Source organism: Arachis hypogaea, chromosome 15, assembly GCF_003086295.3.
Source record: "Arachis hypogaea cultivar Tifrunner chromosome 15, arahy.Tifrunner.gnm2.J5K5, whole genome shotgun sequence".
NCBI lineage: Eukaryota > Viridiplantae > Streptophyta > Magnoliopsida > Fabales > Fabaceae > Arachis > Arachis hypogaea.
In genome coordinates, this window is record NC_092050.1 from 158,628,658 (window position 1) to 158,649,773 (window position 21,116).

Genomic DNA, 21,116 nt, shown 5'->3' on the forward strand with positions numbered 1-21,116 from the left:
TAATTGAATGTATACTATATAATTACTATTTGTCTTATATAATAACAAGAAGCATGATGGTTGAGTGGCAAAGGGAGAATGCTGGTCCGAACCTTTGCTTCAGCATTTTGGAAAATTTTCAAAACAGACCAGTTCAGTTAGACTGGTTTACACCGGTTCTCACTGATTTTGACCGATTCTTATTAGTTCACACCGGTTCTTTTTCTTGAATGGTCCAAAAAGTAAACCAAACCAGCTTAAGGTATGATTTACCAAATTTTTTGTCAAATCAACCGGCCCAATTTAATTTTTATAACTATGGTTTGATCCATATAGTCGATCCCATCTAATGGGACAAGACTTTGTTGTTTTTTTATAGGTATTAATTAAATTATCAAGTCTTGCTAACAAATGTTTTAAAAATACTAGTTAATGATATTATATTAAAAAATTTGTAGAAAATACATAGTAAATTATTAGAACACTCTTTAACTAAATACAAGTATTATAAATAAGAGGAAGAAGTGATTCGTCGGTAGATATGGCGCGAGACTGACAAAAATGGTTCAGTAGGATGAAACCCTTTTGAGATTCAAAGGGTCTTATGGTGTGCAAACTGCAAACATATCACTTATGTGGTTCTACATTTTAGTGATGACAATCAAATAGATAAAGAAAGTAATCGAGGAAACAAAATACATCAAATTAAACCTTGCAAGTAGATATTTGATGTTTGGTTAATCATAATATAATACATACATACATCTTAAGTACTGTACAAGTGTACAGACCCTACACAAAACTAGGAAAACTATACACTCATTATTATTTCCCTTTTACAACATTGTAATGGTAATTGATATATACAAAGAACACCACAATGAATGAAGGAAACTAAGGCTTTGCTTAGCCAAGATGCTGTGCAGATAGCAATTACAAATCACAGTAGGACATTATACTAGGCTGTGACTTGTGCCTTTCAGCTTGTTTCCTTTCCAAGGAATCTTGCATAATCATGCAAAATTGTGAACCTCCGATGAGGTGTTTTCCCTTTCCAACACCAATCTAGGTAGCAGCACTCTTCAACTGATCATCCTGAAGTATATCTGCATTGATGTAGTCATCTGTATCAAGTTCAACCTCGTATGTTGAAAGAACCTTCCTCTGCATGAATTACAACAACATGCGCAGTTGTAAGGAAGCTGACCAACAAACATGTTAAACTATTTTCAATTATTAATAACTATTTCTCAATTCAACTAATTTCATCTAGACTTTTCTTTTCTCCAACTATATCTCTTGTTTCATTTGATGACATATATCCTTATTACAGGTCCAGTAAAGACATGTAATCATTTTATTTTTCAAAGATATGGCAAGCCAGAGATTCAGTAGCATGAATACTTACATGGTCCTCAAAATCTGGGCTAGTTAAATTGACAGAGAGATTTCTCATCAACAACAGGACCTAAATAGAGCCAAGGTCATAGAAAGAATAGATTTGTCAGAACTGTTAAATCATAAATTCATTTATACAGTTGCCGAGCAGAATAGGATAGACTAGACTGAGAGAAGTAGAGAACATAAACATACCGTCTCAACATCTATACGGTCCATGTTTTTCAGTTTGTGCAAATGATCAGTTGTATTTGGATCAAATACACTGCCAATGAAGCTGTATACTTGAGTGAAATCGGGAAGCACTGCATTAGAAGAGTGCGGAAATTCATTATAATGGCAGTTAATCTATATAGAATGTAGACAGCATAAAATAAAAGAGTAACCGTACAACAAAAGACAAACTTGGATGAGAGAGAGAGAGAGAGAGAGAGAGAGAGAGAGAGTTAATCATGGAACAAGAGCACATAAATTTTCAAATAGGATCTTGCATGTTGAGCAAAGTGGAACTTACATATACGCTTAAACATAACATTATCTGCCTCCATCAATACAAACTATATTTTTAAAGCCTTGATAATTGTAAACTAAAACCAAAAAACATTACCTCTTAGTGGAAAGCTACTATTCCCCTGTCCATTGGATTCATCACCTGGCTGCACTCTGGGGGTACTCTCACTGCTACCAGAAGGGTCGTTCACTTTTGGTACTGCAAAACAAGTTTGATAGGGGAAAACAAAATATTGTTACTGTCTCTCTGTTTTTTCCCCCTGATAATGAGTATCATGGTTTATAAACAAAATTTTCAGAAAATTTTGTCAAAGAATATATAAACAAAAATTTATATACAAAAAACTGTAGTATTTAATACCATGCAGTAAATTAGTGGTTTGCAAGGTGGAGTTTGACCATGAAGGCACCACAGTGTTCATAATAGGAGTTTTAAGCATTGTGGAGGGGTCATGTTTCAGGACATATCCGGACTCAAGTAAAGCAGATGAAGATTGAAAAGATTCTGATAGCTGTGAGAGTAAAGGAGCTGCATTAAACAATTACAGATTATTAAATATAATATAGCATTAAATTATGAGTTTACGGCACAAACACAGCATACACACAAACAAACATATAGTGAATGATGATGACCATTTTTGGAAGCCTTTTGAGGATAAGGATGCGCAGCTTTTCTTTTCGGCCTGGGTGGAGGAAGATGCTCACTTGTCCCACTCTTCTGAACTTTTATGAAGTATTTCTGTGCATGACTACGAATCTACAAAGTCAACAGACATTACGTTTTGAATTAAATTATCCATATAACAATGAACAAGCCTCAACAACTCATAAACATCTACAGTACATGCATACAAATGTTTCCCACTGGTTAAGCTGTTGACACTCAACCAGCAAACGGCATGAAATACGATCAAATATATTTCCCCAGAAAAGATGTTTCTTCTAAGTTACATAAAAAAAAGTTTTCTTCCGCCAATGTATTGATGTTTCTGTAACCAACTAACCACATTCCAAGATATTATGAGAAGCTTCTTCCAATATACATTTTTCATGTTAACAAGTTACTCATTTGAATGCAAAACCTAGACTCAGAAACATGAAATATTTAAGACAAACATTTCTGAAGAAGACAAGTTTTTTGTTTTCCTTTAGTTTGGAATAACCTGTATAACTGTCTTTGATCCAACAAATGCTCCAATCTTTTTCCAGTCACGATCAAACCTGGATGCAGAAAGAAAAGATCAAAATATCAGGACACTGCAAGACAATGACACCAAGCTTGAGAAAGCAAACGAAGAAACTCACTATGATTTAACTTGAAACACAATATTTTTCATGTAAGGCAAGCAATTAATGAAGCTTTCTACTTCTACCAATACATTGCAAGCAATATAAAATTTCAAATATCAAAAGATATAATAATTGGAGAAGAATGTCCATATTTTTAAGGTTATGTGGTGTCACTAAACTTGCCACTGGAAAGAATTAGCTACTTCGTTCTCTTTACTTGCTAATAGATGTTTCTACGAAAGTCCAATAACTGCTATGCAAAGTGACTATGCATCTGCTTAGCAATTTTTTGGCAACTTTGTAACTTGGTATACTCATTCCTTTGTTTCCCGTCTCTTTTCTTAACGGGAAATTCTTATCCTACTCCTAGTAATTTTTTTCTTACACTTCAAAACAGTTAATACAACCACGTAAAATGAAAGGCATCAAAGAATTGAACACCAAAAAGAAGTAACCAAGTCAACAACCCAAAATGCTTAAGTGTAGCTAGTGGAAAAGCTTAAGCACAGCTCAAAAGAACAGAGGCACAAATTTGATGAACCCAATATCCTAACTCAGCTCAAAAATCAAACTTCACCCTACTCCATTTGTTCATTTTCCAACATTTTCAGTTCACCCACTAATCAAACCAACCCTAAAATTTCCCCCAACCTAAAAACCCTAAAGTCTACACCTTAGCAAACAAAATATTCACATGAATTTTACACACCACACTAGAACTAACCAATGTCTCATACTCTCACCTAAAAACAGTCAAATTCATCGATTACATTTTTTCAGAATCAAAATCAAGAGAACAAAATAAAGCTAAAAATAGCAACAAAAAACAAAGGGGAAAAAAAAAGGAAACTTTACTTACAGTTGAAGAGCTTCGAGGAACTTGTCGTGTTCGGGTTCAGTCCAATTCTCCCTGGACTTAGTGATAGTGTATGGCTTTCGGATTTTCTTTGCGGCGTCCTCCGCGGAGTTAGGGGCGGATACAGCGGTGGCGGTGGCGGCGGCAGTGACGGAGGCGAAGGGGGCGAGGCCGGGAAGAGCGGCACCGGTAGGGTCCAAATAGAAGCCCTCCGGCGGGTTCGGGTTTTTGGATACCATCGAATTGGAATTGGAATTGGATTTCACGAATCACAATATTTTTGGAGAGAAATTCGCAGTTCTAAATTCTAATTTCTAATAGCTGCGGCGAATTACAACTTGTCTTATTAGGTTAAAGGTTGTGGCTTGTTTTTGAAAAATTAAAAATTAAAAAAACTAAATTGTGGATAAATCGATTTTTTATTTTTCCTAGTCATTTCAAATTTAAGACACAACATACAAGGATATTAAAAATAAAAAAAAATGTATTACTATAAAACTTTTGTTATTATCAAATTTCAATTCAGAACACGGTTGTAAGTTGTAATATTTTATTGGATGACACTTTATCGTATATTTTACTAATAAGAATCTTCTATAAGTTGTTTAAGTACCAAGGGAACAAAATTTTGAGAAAAATATTACTACAAAAATTAACTATGATGATGGGACATGGGAGAATTTAAGATTTTATAAAACTATTTTTTGAGTGTTGATTTTTCAACATAAAACCTTTTTTTAGGTATTAGTCCTTTGAAACTCATAATTAGGGGTGAACATGAGTAGTGGGTACGCGATTATTCGTTCGAATCCAAATCGAACCAATTAAATTGGTTCTGGAACCAACGGTAATTGGGTCCAATCCGAACCAAACCGATAACCTTTATTAGTAATTGGTTCGGATATCAATTTTAGGGGTGTGGAATCCGAACCAACCCGCAAATCCGATCATGTATTAATTAAATAAAAAAATAAAATATATATATATGACTTTTTCATTAGACAACGATTATTCACTATTAATATGTTTAGATTTTAATGAGTTTAGTTTTTAATGTATTTGGTTGTTAACATATTTGGATTATTTCTATTGATTTTACATATTTGTTGTACTTGTTGAATTTTTTAGATAAAAAATTAGTTTTTTTTTATAAATTTCAAAGTTATCGAGTACTCCATTATCCGAACCGAACCAATCCGTTCTTAACCGGTTTGGTTTGGTTCGAATACATATACAAAAAAACACAAACCCAAATCAAACCAAACCGATTCATGCTCACCCCTACTCATAATAATCAATTGGGTAATCCTATTTGTTTGTGTTATTAAGAATTTCCTTTATTTATATTTTTGGGTCCATGGAGAGGTTGTGGGCTTGTGGCTATGTGACTATGTGAGCGATGAGAGCATTGCCAAAATTAGTTAACTTATCTTATTTGATTTTAATTTTATTCCTATATTTTTTCATATTTTTATGGTTGTATTTGCCTGAATAATTAGAAGCCTTAACTAATTTGAGTTTCATTGAATAACTATACAATAAAATTATCTCTTCGTATTTATGTTTCTCTTGTACAATATTTTTTCTTTTCTTAAGAGTCTTGGTAGAATTTTAAGCTGAATAAGTGACTAACAAAGACTTTGATACCTGCAAATGTTTGCTAAATCGTAACATTCACCTCACATTCATATTTAAGAGTAAATGACGAGTTAATTAAGTTGATCAAAGATTTAACCTTGATTAAATCACATTATTTTTCCAATTAATAAAGAAAACAATAATTCTTTTTAGCCACAAAATCTACATATATACACGGTAGTCCCTTAATAATTAACTAACTTTCATATGTCAGATACTAGATTTGGAATGATGATGGTCCACTTGAATGAAGATTCCTTGTTGGTGATGTAGAAATCGAAAATGGAAGGGACAGTTACATTGCTTGGAAACAAGAGGGTGTTACCTAGTGGACCATGATGTGAGTGAGTGCAATGCAAGCAACAACTTGGATTTACTCAAATACAAAGAAAATTTAAAAAAGTGAGTGATTTAGGATTTGTCTCATTTGTTCCAACATATTGGTTATGAAGTTTGTTAAACTTAACATAATAACACCTAAAAAACTCAAGTTAGGTTGATGTAGTTGTTAGCTTATTAGTTAGTTTAAGTAAATATTGGAGATTCAAATTCTGCCTTACATATACAATAACCTATTGACTAACGATAAACTCTTAAATAAAACTTCGATTTGCGACGAATTAGTCCCTTACATCTGTGTTATGTATAGTATATAACCTATTAAATGTACTTTTATCTTCAAACAAGTGATGTTTACTTGCAACAAGAGGAGCATAAAAACAAATTCCTGTTTATTTTGTCTCCAATGAGAAACAATAATCACGACATGGCAAATTTAAACTACACTCAAGAATTTTGAACTAATTAATGAGTTACAGTATATATATGATGAGATTAAGGCCAGTTGTGGGCGAGGAGGGCCGACACCGTGGTTCGTAACCACGTGCTCTAATCCTCTGAGCTACAGGCCTCATCCCGTCTCCACTGGATCTGTTTTCCGGAGTACCCTAAAATTGAAAAAAGGGAACATTCCCTTGCGTCGTTGTGCCTGGATTGTGAGGGCTCTCAACCACATGGATAGTTCAATATGCTCATCGGTGCCTGACCCTGAGATGTATATCATCCAAGGCACGTTAGCATGGCGTACCTCTCCTGTTCAAACCGGTCGAACGACCTTCAACAAAAGGGTACCTGTATCCGAAATCGACACCGGTGGATAGGTAGAAAATACCTAAGGGCGCGAGACAATTCTCTCTAAGAAACTCGGCAAAATAGCTTCGTAACTTCGGGAGAAGGGATGCCGCTCACAAAGGAAATCTTCGAATTTGCGATATTTATTTAAGCAAACGAGTTAAACTAACAACTCAAACAAACAATTTTTTTAGTTTACCAAATCTTTATAGTATACAAATGGGAAGCTCATTTGCTGACGTGGCGCTCATACGTTGAGTCTGGGAGTTTATTTGCTTACGTGTCGTCACTAGAAACTTTTAGATTTATATTTATAAATTATAAATTATTATTTACTTAGGTTGTTATTTTCAAATTTTAAGTTTGGGTTGTTTTACTTAGGTTGTTATTTTTTAAATTTTAAATTATTTTATTTGTTTGGGTTGTTTTACTTAAGTTGTTATTTTTTAGATTTCAAATTATTTTATTTAAGTTGTTATTTTTTAAATTTTATTTAGATTTTACTTAGATTGTTCTTTTTTATATTTTAACACTATTTTTTAAAAATCTGTTAATTCTTTTTAGCATTATTTTTAAAAATTTTATTGATTTTTTTTTAAATTGCAGCTACATAAATTCTTTTAAAGAAATTTAGAGTTTTAAAAAAAATTACGTTAATTATTCTTCGGTTGTTACATACTAATATTACTATAAATAAAGATTTACGTTAGTTTAGAATTTTTAAATTATTATTTGTTTAGGTTGTTATTTTCAAATTTTAAGTTTGGGTTGTTTTACTTAGTTTGTTATTTTTTAAATTTTAAATTAAAGTCAACCAAATTTAAAAAATTTTAGTTATGATGCAACTATAAAAGGATAAGTTATGAGAGATGTAAAGCACCACAATTTAAAGTACATCAATCCCTTTCTTTACATATATCCAAAATCTCCCTACTTATTCCAATGGCTGGTATTCACAAAATTGCTGACATCAATCCTACCATCGACAATTTGTGTGTACATATACGAGTGATACGGTTATGAACACTATCAAGTTACAAAAATTCTCCATTGCCATACTCAATTGAGATTGTTTGACATGAAGACACGAGTTTTCTACTAATATCCTTTTATCCATGACTCCAAGGTTATTTATTTATTTTTTTAAATTAAAGTCTATGTATATTGGATTAGATATTGAATAAGTCTATATTTAACTTTTTTTTTATGTTATTTTCTTTTTTAAGCAGGTATCGAATAAAGTTTGGTGTCATTGATGATTCTGACTGTGCATGTAATGTAGTCTTTGACAAGGAGGCAAAACAAGTTTTGGGAAAGAGTTGTGTAGAGATACTTGATTCACTCCTATTGGTAAGATCTAACCAATATTTATTTCTAAAAACATTAGTGAAGATATTTTTATTGGTACTTTTTATATTATTTATTATTAATATATTATGTAATACCCTAAAGAAAGGAAATCTATTGGATACACCTACACTTTTGCTCAACCTAATTGATAAGATCTTTCTCTTCATCGTTGAAGTTCACATATATGATAATCCACATTTTTCACCTTCTTATAAAGTTAAGAAGATGACTGATAATGTTGTTTTTTGTACAGAATTTGTTGCTTGAATTCCAACGAAGTTGCGGCCAATGATGAATCCGAATTGTTGGAAAATGCTATTATACCAACTAAGCGACTATCCTCGGAGTCGGAAGATTCGAAGGTGGAAGGAAATACCTCAACTTGCAAGAAGATCAAGATTGAGAAAGAAACTTGAGAATTTGGATGCACATGTTTTGGAATCCCTTTTAGAGTCTATCTAATAGAATAATGCCAAGCATATGTTTGTTTTGGTGAAAACATTGTCTTTTCTTGAGTTATTTTTCTTTTTGTTCTTTTCGATTTTTATGTTTGGAATTTAGAATTTTTTTAAATATAAATTGAAGTTATTTGGTTATTACTTGTGATTTTATTTTTAATTTGATTCTCACCGTTGATATTATGATAATTTTTAATTTAATATTTAATGTCATAAAGTTATAAATTTCTTCTTTGAATTATTGTTGATATAATTAAGTTAGTTATTAATTTTTAATGTGTACTTATTTAAAAAAAATCTAATTATAATTTTTAATTAAAGTATTATGTTTAGAATTTTAAATTTAAATTCAAATATATTTTTTTTTAATTTTTAAGTAAGCAATTGGGTTTGAGAATATTTTTTAAAAATTTATATAATTTATAAGCTACTATGCTAATTACAAAGGATTATAATAAAGTAAATAGAATTATCAGTCTTATTAAGATGTGAAGTTATTTATACTATTTAAAAAAAATATAATACTGTTTAAATTTTAGAAAAAGTATAATAAAGTTAATACTATTTATGATGAAATCTTTATAGTATACAAATGGGAAGCTCATTTGCTGACGTGGCGCTCATACGTTGAGTCTGGGAGTTTATTTGCTTACGTGTCGTCACTAGAAACTTTTAGATTTATATTTATAAATTATAAATTATTATTTACTTAGGTTGTTATTTTCAAATTTTAAGTTTGGGTTGTTTTACTTAGGTTGTTATTTTTTAAATTTTAAATTATTTTATTTGTTTGGGTTGTTTTACTTAAGTTGTTATTTTTTAGATTTCAAATTATTTTATTTAAGTTGTTATTTTTTAAATTTTATTTAGATTTTACTTAGATTGTTCTTTTTTATATTTTAACACTATTTTTTAAAAATCTGTTAATTCTTTTTAGCATTATTTTTAAAAATTTTATTGATTTTTTTTTAAATTGCAGCTACATAAATTCTTTTAAAGAAATTTAGAGTTTTAAAAAAAATTACGTTAATTATTCTTCGGTTGTTACATACTAATATTACTATAAATAAAGATTTACGTTAGTTTAGAATTTTTAAATTATTATTTGTTTAGGTTGTTATTTTCAAATTTTAAGTTTGGGTTGTTTTACTTAGTTTGTTATTTTTTAAATTTTAAATTAAAGTCAACCAAATTTAAAAAATTTTAGTTATGATGCAACTATAAAAGGATAAGTTATGAGAGATGTAAAGCACCACAATTTAAAGTACATCAATCCCTTTCTTTACATATATCCAAAATCTCCCTACTTATTCCAATGGCTGGTATTCACAAAATTGCTGACATCAATCCTACCATCGACAATTTGTGTGTACATATACGAGTGATACGGTTATGAACACTATCAAGTTACAAAAATTCTCCATTGCCATACTCAATTGAGATTGTTTGACATGAAGACACGAGTTTTCTACTAATATCCTTTTATCCATGACTCCAAGGTTATTTATTTATTTTTTTAAATTAAAGTCTATGTATATTGGATTAGATATTGAATAAGTCTATATTTAACTTTTTTTTTATGTTATTTTCTTTTTTAAGCAGGTATCGAATAAAGTTTGGTGTCATTGATGATTCTGACTGTGCATGTAATGTAGTCTTTGACAAGGAGGCAAAACAAGTTTTGGGAAAGAGTTGTGTAGAGATACTTGATTCACTCCTATTGGTAAGATCTAACCAATATTTATTTCTAAAAACATTAGTGAAGATATTTTTATTGGTACTTTTTATATTATTTATTATTAATATATTATGTAATACCCTAAAGAAAGGAAATCTATTGGATACACCTACACTTTTGCTCAACCTAATTGATAAGATCTTTCTCTTCATCGTTGAAGTTCACATATATGATAATCCACATTTTTCACCTTCTTATAAAGTTAAGAAGATGACTGATAATGTTGTTTTTTGTACAGAATTTGTTGCTTGAATTCCAACGAAGTTGCGGCCAATGATGAATCCGAATTGTTGGAAAATGCTATTATACCAACTAAGCGACTATCCTCGGAGTCGGAAGATTCGAAGGTGGAAGGAAATACCTCAACTTGCAAGAAGATCAAGATTGAGAAAGAAACTTGAGAATTTGGATGCACATGTTTTGGAATCCCTTTTAGAGTCTATCTAATAGAATAATGCCAAGCATATGTTTGTTTTGGTGAAAACATTGTCTTTTCTTGAGTTATTTTTCTTTTTGTTCTTTTCGATTTTTATGTTTGGAATTTAGAATTTTTTTAAATATAAATTGAAGTTATTTGGTTATTACTTGTGATTTTATTTTTAATTTGATTCTCACCGTTGATATTATGATAATTTTTAATTTAATATTTAATGTCATAAAGTTATAAATTTCTTCTTTGAATTATTGTTGATATAATTAAGTTAGTTATTAATTTTTAATGTGTACTTATTTAAAAAAAATCTAATTATAATTTTTAATTAAAGTATTATGTTTAGAATTTTAAATTTAAATTCAAATATATTTTTTTTTTAATTTTTAAGTAAGCAATTGGGTTTGAGAATATTTTTTAAAAATTTATATAATTTATAAGCTACTATGCTAATTACAAAGGATTATAATAAAGTAAATAGAATTATCAGTCTTATTAAGATGTGAAGTTATTTATACTATTTAAAAAAAATATAATACTGTTTAAATTTTAGAAAAAGTATAATAAAGTTAATACTATTTATGATGAAATCTTTATAGTATACAAATGGGAAGCTCATTTGCTGACGTGGCGCTCATACGTTGAGTCTGGGAGTTTATTTGCTTACGTGTCGTCACTAGAAACTTTTAGATTTATATTTATAAATTATAAATTATTATTTACTTAGGTTGTTATTTTCAAATTTTAAGTTTGGGTTGTTTTACTTAGGTTGTTATTTTTTAAATTTTAAATTATTTTATTTGTTTGGGTTGTTTTACTTAAGTTGTTATTTTTTAGATTTCAAATTATTTTATTTAAGTTGTTATTTTTTAAATTTTATTTAGATTTTACTTAGATTGTTCTTTTTTATATTTTAACACTATTTTTTAAAAATCTGTTAATTCTTTTTAGCATTATTTTTAAAAATTTTATTGATTTTTTTTTAAATTGCAGCTACATAAATTCTTTTAAAGAAATTTAGAGTTTTAAAAAAAATTACGTTAATTATTCTTCGGTTGTTACATACTAATATTACTATAAATAAAGATTTACGTTAGTTTAGAATTTTTAAATTATTATTTGTTTAGGTTGTTATTTTCAAATTTTAAGTTTGGGTTGTTTTACTTAGTTTGTTATTTTTTAAATTTTAAATTAAAGTCAACCAAATTTAAAAAATTTTAGTTATGATGCAACTATAAAAGGATAAGTTATGAGAGATGTAAAGCACCACAATTTAAAGTACATCAATCCCTTTCTTTACATATATCCAAAATCTCCCTACTTATTCCAATGGCTGGTATTCACAAAATTGCTGACATCAATCCTACCATCGACAATTTGTGTGTACATATACGAGTGATACGGTTATGAACACTATCAAGTTACAAAAATTCTCCATTGCCATACTCAATTGAGATTGTTTGACATGAAGACACGAGTTTTCTACTAATATCCTTTTATCCATGACTCCAAGGTTATTTATTTATTTTTTTAAATTAAAGTCTATGTATATTGGATTAGATATTGAATAAGTCTATATTTAACTTTTTTTTTATGTTATTTTCTTTTTTAAGCAGGTATCGAATAAAGTTTGGTGTCATTGATGATTCTGACTGTGCATGTAATGTAGTCTTTGACAAGGAGGCAAAACAAGTTTTGGGAAAGAGTTGTGTAGAGATACTTGATTCACTCCTATTGGTAAGATCTAACCAATATTTATTTCTAAAAACATTAGTGAAGATATTTTTATTGGTACTTTTTATATTATTTATTATTAATATATTATGTAATACCCTAAAGAAAGGAAATCTATTGGATACACCTACACTTTTGCTCAACCTAATTGATAAGATCTTTCTCTTCATCGTTGAAGTTCACATATATGATAATCCACATTTTTCACCTTCTTATAAAGTTAAGAAGATGACTGATAATGTTGTTTTTTGTACAGAATTTGTTGCTTGAATTCCAACGAAGTTGCGGCCAATGATGAATCCGAATTGTTGGAAAATGCTATTATACCAACTAAGCGACTATCCTCGGAGTCGGAAGATTCGAAGGTGGAAGGAAATACCTCAACTTGCAAGAAGATCAAGATTGAGAAAGAAACTTGAGAATTTGGATGCACATGTTTTGGAATCCCTTTTAGAGTCTATCTAATAGAATAATGCCAAGCATATGTTTGTTTTGGTGAAAACATTGTCTTTTCTTGAGTTATTTTTCTTTTTGTTCTTTTCGATTTTTATGTTTGGAATTTAGAATTTTTTTAAATATAAATTGAAGTTATTTGGTTATTACTTGTGATTTTATTTTTAATTTGATTCTCACCGTTGATATTATGATAATTTTTAATTTAATATTTAATGTCATAAAGTTATAAATTTCTTCTTTGAATTATTGTTGATATAATTAAGTTAGTTATTAATTTTTAATGTGTACTTATTTAAAAAAAATCTAATTATAATTTTTAATTAAAGTATTATGTTTAGAATTTTAAATTTAAATTCAAATATATTTTTTTTTTAATTTTTAAGTAAGCAATTGGGTTTGAGAATATTTTTTAAAAATTTATATAATTTATAAGCTACTATGCTAATTACAAAGGATTATAATAAAGTAAATAGAATTATCAGTCTTATTAAGATGTGAAGTTATTTATACTATTTAAAAAAAATATAATACTGTTTAAATTTTAGAAAAAGTATAATAAAGTTAATACTATTTATGATGAAACTAAAAAAAATTATTTTTAAATTAACAAATTTCTATATTCCTAATGGACAACAGACGTTTGATTAGAAAATTTTATTTAAAAATTTAAAATTTATACTAGCTAATTAAAAAATTCTATTTAAAAATTTTAAATTTGAATTTCTAATACTAATTTCTAATTAAGTTTTTAACCATTTCAATTTTTAAATTTAAATTTTTTTACTTGACACATTTATAAATTTTTATTATTATCTTTTAGATTGTAGAAGTACTTTCATCTTTTTCTCTTTTTTAAGTATTTTTTTCTAAATTTACGTAATTTATAAGGTTATTAATTTTTAGATTGTATTTAATTTTATTTATTTTTATCGATAAATAATAGGATTGATACTATTTATGACGGAACTAATAAAAATTATTTTTAAATTAACAAATTCCTATATTCTTAAAAAAGTTTATTTAAAAATTTTAAATTTGCACTAGCTAATTTGGAAACTCTATTTAAAAATTTGAAATTTAAAATTCTAATACTAATTCCTAATTAAGTAGCTTCTTAACCGTTTTGATTTTTAAATTTAAATTTTTTTATTTGTCACATTTATAATTTTTTTCTATTTACTTCGTTTACATTGTTATTTTTTATATTATCTCAGCACAACAATAGAGGTACTTTCATCTTTTTCTCTCTTAGTTATTCATTTTCAATCTCTTTATTTAAGCAAATGAAAAAAAAATTTTAACTATAAGTTGAATTTATTGATAGTGAGATTAAACTTATATTTATTTGAAAAAAGATACTTTTATAAAAAAATATATATTATTTTTCGTAAAATATATTTTACGTAACTAAATAAATGAGAATAAATGAGAATAAATGCGATTTTACATAGACATAAGAAGACACTAATTTCATATTCTATTTGGTAAGTTAGACATGAGAAAAATTGTAAAAAATTAGTGTCTCAAGTTAAAAATTAGTGTTTCAGCATTTTAGAGAGACACAAAATACATGTTTTTAACGGGTGTTTGTGTATGACTATGTCTTTCATCATTTTTGTTTCCGTAAACAAACACCATACATGTACTCCTGTGTCTATATTTTGATGGAAATGTATACCAAAAATAAATGCTGTCATATGTGTACTACTTTATTTTTTTTTAATAATATAAAAAATTTGATAATAAAAATGTATTATGTATAATGTATATATATTTTTAATTGGTTAAAAAAATTATTTATTTAATATTTTTAGGTATATATTGAAAGATGCAAGAAGTCTAAAGAGAAGCAAGATTATATTGAAGAAAAAATTGATATTAAAAGACAAAGAAAATACAAAGCGAAACACAATTTAAGGTAGACTTCATATAAAAAAATAAATTAATTATTTTATCATTTTTGTTTTTAGGTTAGAATAATATATTTTTTTATTTGGTATTTTTAAGTATGTCAGTTCTATATATTTAATTTTTATTGGGTATACAAAATAACTAACATGTCATGAGTATTTTGGCCGAATGAAAGCTCATAAAATACAATATTTTCTATATATTATTTAGCTATTGACAAGTAATAAATTATTAATTTACATTGTCTTCGTAATATATTACTAAATTTGTTTATGAAAAAGTTATAGAAAATTCGAGTGATAGTTCCAATGGTGTGCATTTTCAATCGGTGTTGTCGAACATTACAAATAGCATTAATACAGATTTATTTTTGGATGATTTTTTTTGGAACTTGCTTATGTAAATGTACATGCACTTTATGTATTTTGATTTTCCTACTATTTATTCAATTATAAACTTTAACAGAAAATATGTTCAAAACTAATATCTCGAGTTATCTTATTAGGTAATAACCCAACACCATATCGATCAAGGACTCCAACTACTAATCTACACTCTGTAGATGAAAAAGAACGATGTTCCAATATTAGTGATATTAGTAATTCGGGTATCACACGTGAAGCATATGATAGCCCATGTCATTAGACAAGTCAACAACATCTTCAACAAACATCAAACAATATCGACCAGTTACAAAGCCAGCGTATGTTAATATGCTTTTATTACTTAAAGACCAAATATTTAACTTTTCAATTGATCTATTAAAAACAATCTTTGGTATATGTTAAATAATTATTATAGATTCATTGGAGTACACAAATCGAATTAGATTGCAAAGGGATGTAAGACTGAATAGAAAGACTATGCTACTTCAAAAGAGACATGGTAAGATAAGCATCTTGTAATTATCACAAAGTTAAAATTTTACTTCTTTTATCTTTAATACTATCTTCATAATATATATTCATAATTCATCTTATTCAAACATTTAACATATATTCATTTTTCTTTTTTTATAATATAAAGTACTTGATGTATTATCTCTAATGATTACAGGAGCAAGTACATCTAATTCAAATTTAGATACTAAAGAATTAGAAGAAATGTGCATAGCTGAAAAAGAAAGACACCTGATACAAAGAAAAACATTCTTGAAGGAATTGACTATAAATCTTTCAAAAATTTTTGAAGAAATTGAGGATATTACTGAAAATACGACTATATTAGATGATTCTGTGCAAATTGAATACCCAGTCATATTCGATGTTGCTGAGAATACAGGTAATTTAAGAAGTAGCAATATCAGCACTTTATTATTTACTATTGTTATGCTTTTTATAAACAAAAAATTATCGTTTAGTGTTCAAGTTTTAAAATTCAAACTAAGATATGGTTATATATTATAATTTTTGTATTTGAACATTGATTTATTGTAATTCTTATTGTTTGATTAATGTGAATGTAAAAGTTAAATATTGAGGTTGGCACAATGTAAAACTTCTATTTATATTTTACTTTGAATAAAGATAAAACAACATATTTAACACGTTTATTATATAACGACGATGATAGTGTTATACTAAATTTAAAAAATATATGGTTATAAAATATTATTTTTAATTTAACTTATCAAATTTAAATATAAGCCCGTGCATCGCACGGGTTTAACACTAGTAGTAATACAAATGGGGAGCTCATATGCTGACGTGGCGCTCATACGTTGAGTATAAGAGTTTATTTGCTTAGGTGTCGTCACTATAAATTTTTAGATATATATTTATAAATTATAAATTATTGTTTGCTTAGGTTGTTATTTTCAAATTTTAAATTATTTATTTGGATTGTTATATTTAGGTTGTTATTTTATAATTTTTAAATTATTTTATTTAGGTTGTTATTTTTAAAATTTTAAATTGTTTTACTTAGGTTATTATTTTTAAAATTTTAACACTTTTTTAAAAATTTGTTGATTCTTTTTAGCACTATTTTTTAAATTTTTGTAGATTTTTTTCAAAAATTGCAGCTACATATCTAAATTTAAATATATTTACGTTAATTTAGAATTTTAAAAATTGTTAATATATTTATTTACTTTATCTACAAATTTAATTTAAATTTAAATTAAAGTCAATCAAATTTAAAAAATTTTAGTTATGACTCAACTATAAAAGTATAAGTTATGAGATATGTGTAGCACCACAATTCAAAGTACATCAAACTCTTTCTTTATATACATCCAAAATCTAAAATTTCTCTACTTATTCCAATGGCTGGTATTCACAAAATCGCAGAAATCAGACCTACAATCAGACCTACAATCAGACCTACGTAAATTTCTAATACTAATTTCTAATTAAGTTTTTAACCATTTCGATTTTTAAATTTAAATTTTTTTACTTGCCACATTTATAAATTTTTATTATTATCTTTTAGATTGTAGAAGTACTTTCATCTTTTTCTCTCTTTTTAAGTATTTTTTCTAAATTTACGTAATTTATAAAATTATTAATTTTTAGATTGTATTTAATTTTATTTATTTTTATCGATAAATAATAGGATTGATACTATTTATAACGAAACTAATAAAAATTATTTTTAAATTAACAAATTCCTATATTCTTAATGAATAACAAACGTTTAATTAAAGAAGTTTATTTAAAAATTTTAAATTTACACTAGCTAATTAGAAGACTCTATTTAAAAATTTAAAATTTAAAATTCTTATACTAATTCCTAATTAAGTGGTTTCTTAACCGTTTTGATTTTTAAATTTAAATTTTTTTATTTGTCACATTTATAATTTTTTTTCTATTTACTTCGTTTACATTGTTATTTTTTAGATTATCTCAGCACAACAATAGAAGTACTTTCATCTTTTTCTCTCTTTTTACTTATAAGTTATTCATTTTCAATCTCTTTATTTAAGGAAATAAAAAAAAAAGATTTTAACTATAAGTTGAATTTATTGATCTGAGATTAAACTTATATTTATTTGAAAAAAGATACTTTTGTAAAAAAATATATATTATTTTCTGTAAAATATGTTTACGTAACTAAATAAATGAGAATAAAAAAGAAATTAAAGCGGCCATTGAAAATAAAACCTGTGCGATTTTACATATTCTATTTGGTAAGTTAGACATGAGAAAAAATTGTAAAAAAATTAGTGTCTCAAATTAAAAATTAGTGTTTCAACATTTTAGAGAGATACAAAATACATGTTTTTAATGGGTGTTTGTGTATGACTATACCTTCCATCATTTTTATCTCAGTAAACAAACACCATACATGTACTCCTGTGTACTCCTGTATCTATATTTTGATGAACATGTATACCAAAAATAAACGCCGTCATATGTTTACTACTTTATTTTTTTAATAATATAAAAAATTTGATAATAAAAATGTATTATGTATAATGTATATATATTTTTAATTGGTTAAAAAATTTATTTATTTAATATTTTTAGGTATATATTGAAAGATGCAAGAAGTCCAAAGGAAAGCAAGATTATATTGAAGAGAAAATTGATATTAAAAGACAAAGAAAATACAAAGCGAAGCACAATTCAAGGTATATTTTATATAAGAAAATAAATTAATTATTTTATCATTTTTGTTTTTAAGTTAGAATAATATATTTTTTTATTTGGTATTTTTAAGTATGTCAGTTCTATATATTTAGTTTTTATTGTGTATACAAAATAACTAACATGTCATGAGTATTTTGGCCGAATAAAAGCCCATAAAATATAATATTTTCTATATATTATTTAGCTATTGACAAGTAATAAATTATTAATTTACATTGTCTTCGTAATATGTTACTAAATTTATTTATGAAAAAATTACAGGAAATTCGAGTGATAGTTTCAATGGTGTGCATTCTCAATCGGTGTTGTCGAACATTTCAAATAGCATTAATACAGATTTATTTTTGAATGATTTTTTTTGGAACATGCACTTTGGTATATGCAAAATAATTATTATAGATTCATGGGAGTACACAAATCGAATTAGATTGCAAAGGAATGCAAGACTGAATAGGAAGACTATGCTACTTCAAAAGAGACTTGGTAAGATAAGCATGATAGATTGTAATTATCACAAAACTAAAATTTTACTTCTTTTATCTTTAATACTACCTTCATAATATATATTCATAATTCAGCTGATTCAAACATTTAACATATATTCATTTTTCTTTTTTTATAATATAAAGTACTTGATGTATTATCTCTAATGATTACAGGAGCAAGTACATCTAATTCAAATTTAGATACTAAAAACTTAGAAGAAGTGTGCATAGCTGAAAAAGAAAGACACCTGATACAAAGAAAAACATTCTTGAAGGAATTGACTATAAATCTTTCAAAAATTTTTGAAGAAGTTGAGGATATTACTAAAAACACGATTATATTAGATGATCTATGCAAATTGAATACCCGGCCATATTCGATGTTGCTGAGAATACAGGTAATTTAAGAAGTAGCAATATTAGTACTTTATTATTTACTATTATTATGCTTTTTATAAACAAAAAATTATCGTTTAGTGTTCAAGTTTTAAAATTCAAACTAAGATATGGTTATATATTATAATTTTTGTATTTGAACATTGATTTATTGTAATTCTTATTATTTAATTAACGTGTATGTAAAACTTAAATCTTGAGGTTGGCACAATGAAATTGTATTATATGATCTCATCTTTTTAATCCATAAATTGCATTCTTCGGTAATCTTTTATAAATATTATTTTTATACTTAACATGGTGAAAGAAAGGTATATTTTTATATAAAGTATTTGTTGCAGATATAACTGAAACAATTTATTATCTTGGTGATTATTAGATGTGATAGATATTGGTGACCCAGAATTTTTTTGTCGGCATTGCGACGCCATGATGTGGTATGAGGAGAGATCAGAGAAGTCCAAAACATGATCCAATTTTGAGTTCTCAATATGTTGTATGCGAGGGAAGGTACAACTGCCGTTTTGAAGCACTTGATCGGACGCTTAGGGATCTTATGTCAGTTACCGATCAACATAAGACACATAAACCATTTGGTGGTAAGGTTGTTGTTCTAGGAGGTGATTTCAGACAGATACTTCCGGTGATTCCGAAAGGAAGTAGACACGATATATTGGCATCCGCTATTAACTCATCCCATCTGTGGTCATTTTGTAAGGTTCTGAAACTGCATACGAATATGAGGCTTATAATGTCTTCTTCGGATCAAGATGAAGGTGAAATGAAGAGATTTGCTAATTGGATACTTGATGTTGGAAATAGAAATATTGGTTCTGTTGTTGGTGTTGAATCAGAAGTTGAAATTTCAGATGATCTATTGATTACAACTACTGATGACCCTTTCTCTCATTTGGTAGACAATTTTCATTAACAGTATGCTTTGCAATGACCATTAACATGAGTCAGGGTCAATCATTATCACATGTACAGCTTTATTTGCCAAAATTAGTGTTCACCCATGGACAACTTTATGTTGCTTTGTCAAGAGTTAAGAGTCGCAGTGGCCTCAGGGTTTTAATTCTAGACGAAGACGGTAATCCAAAGTCATCAACAACAAATGTTGTGTTCAAAGAGGTTTTTAATAATATTTATGTAAGAATAATATTATTTTCATTTTAATAGCATGTTATGATTTACACTTTTGTACAAATATTTACTATAGATATAACTAAGGGTTAAGTACTGTTTTCGTCCCTAAGGTCTGGGGCGAAAATCAAATTCGTCCCCGACCTTTTTTTGTTATTAAAATCATCCCCAACGTTGCAAAACGTTATAAAATCGTCCTTTACTACTTCAATTTTATTATTTTGACAAAATTACCCTTTATAATTAATAAAAATAATATTAAAAAAAAACAAAACAACACCCTCCCCCCCTCCCCACCCCCCAACCCGAACCCAAATCCTGCATCTCTTCAGTTTCTTCCCTCTCAGCCCCTCATCCCCTTCTTCTTACCCTTCTTCCTACCCATTTTTTCGAAACCCCCTCCCAACCACAACCTCAATTCTTCTTCTCTCTCTTTCCGCCACCGTACCATCTCCGCCCCCGTCTTCTTTTCTACCTTCTTCTCCCCGATGAGGTCCACAACCTCGCCGCCCAGTCCCACATCGCCGTCTCCATCGACAGCAAAATGCACCAAACCAGCGAATCCAATCCTATGAGCGTTGCAAGAGGTCACTGCCATGGACAGTGAAGAAGTC

The 21,116-nt window shown here is 27.7% G+C and overlaps 1 protein-coding gene across 1 annotated transcript; it reads right to left on the reverse strand.

The window, feature by feature from the left end:
• Positions 1-675: 675 nt before the first annotated feature.
• LOC112751857 (protein REVEILLE 6) lies at positions 676-4,696 on the reverse strand. Its single transcript, XM_025801142.3, has 8 exons — positions 4,040-4,696; positions 3,054-3,111; positions 2,524-2,647; positions 2,249-2,416; positions 1,985-2,086; positions 1,573-1,682; positions 1,388-1,447; positions 676-1,143 (listed from the first exon to the last, which is right to left on the reverse strand). The coding sequence occupies exons 1-8, from the start codon at positions 4,273-4,275 to the stop codon at positions 1,045-1,047; spliced, it is 957 nt and encodes a 318-aa protein (XP_025656927.1). The 5' UTR covers positions 4,276-4,696; the 3' UTR covers positions 676-1,044.
• Positions 4,697-21,116: the final 16,420 nt, after the last annotated feature.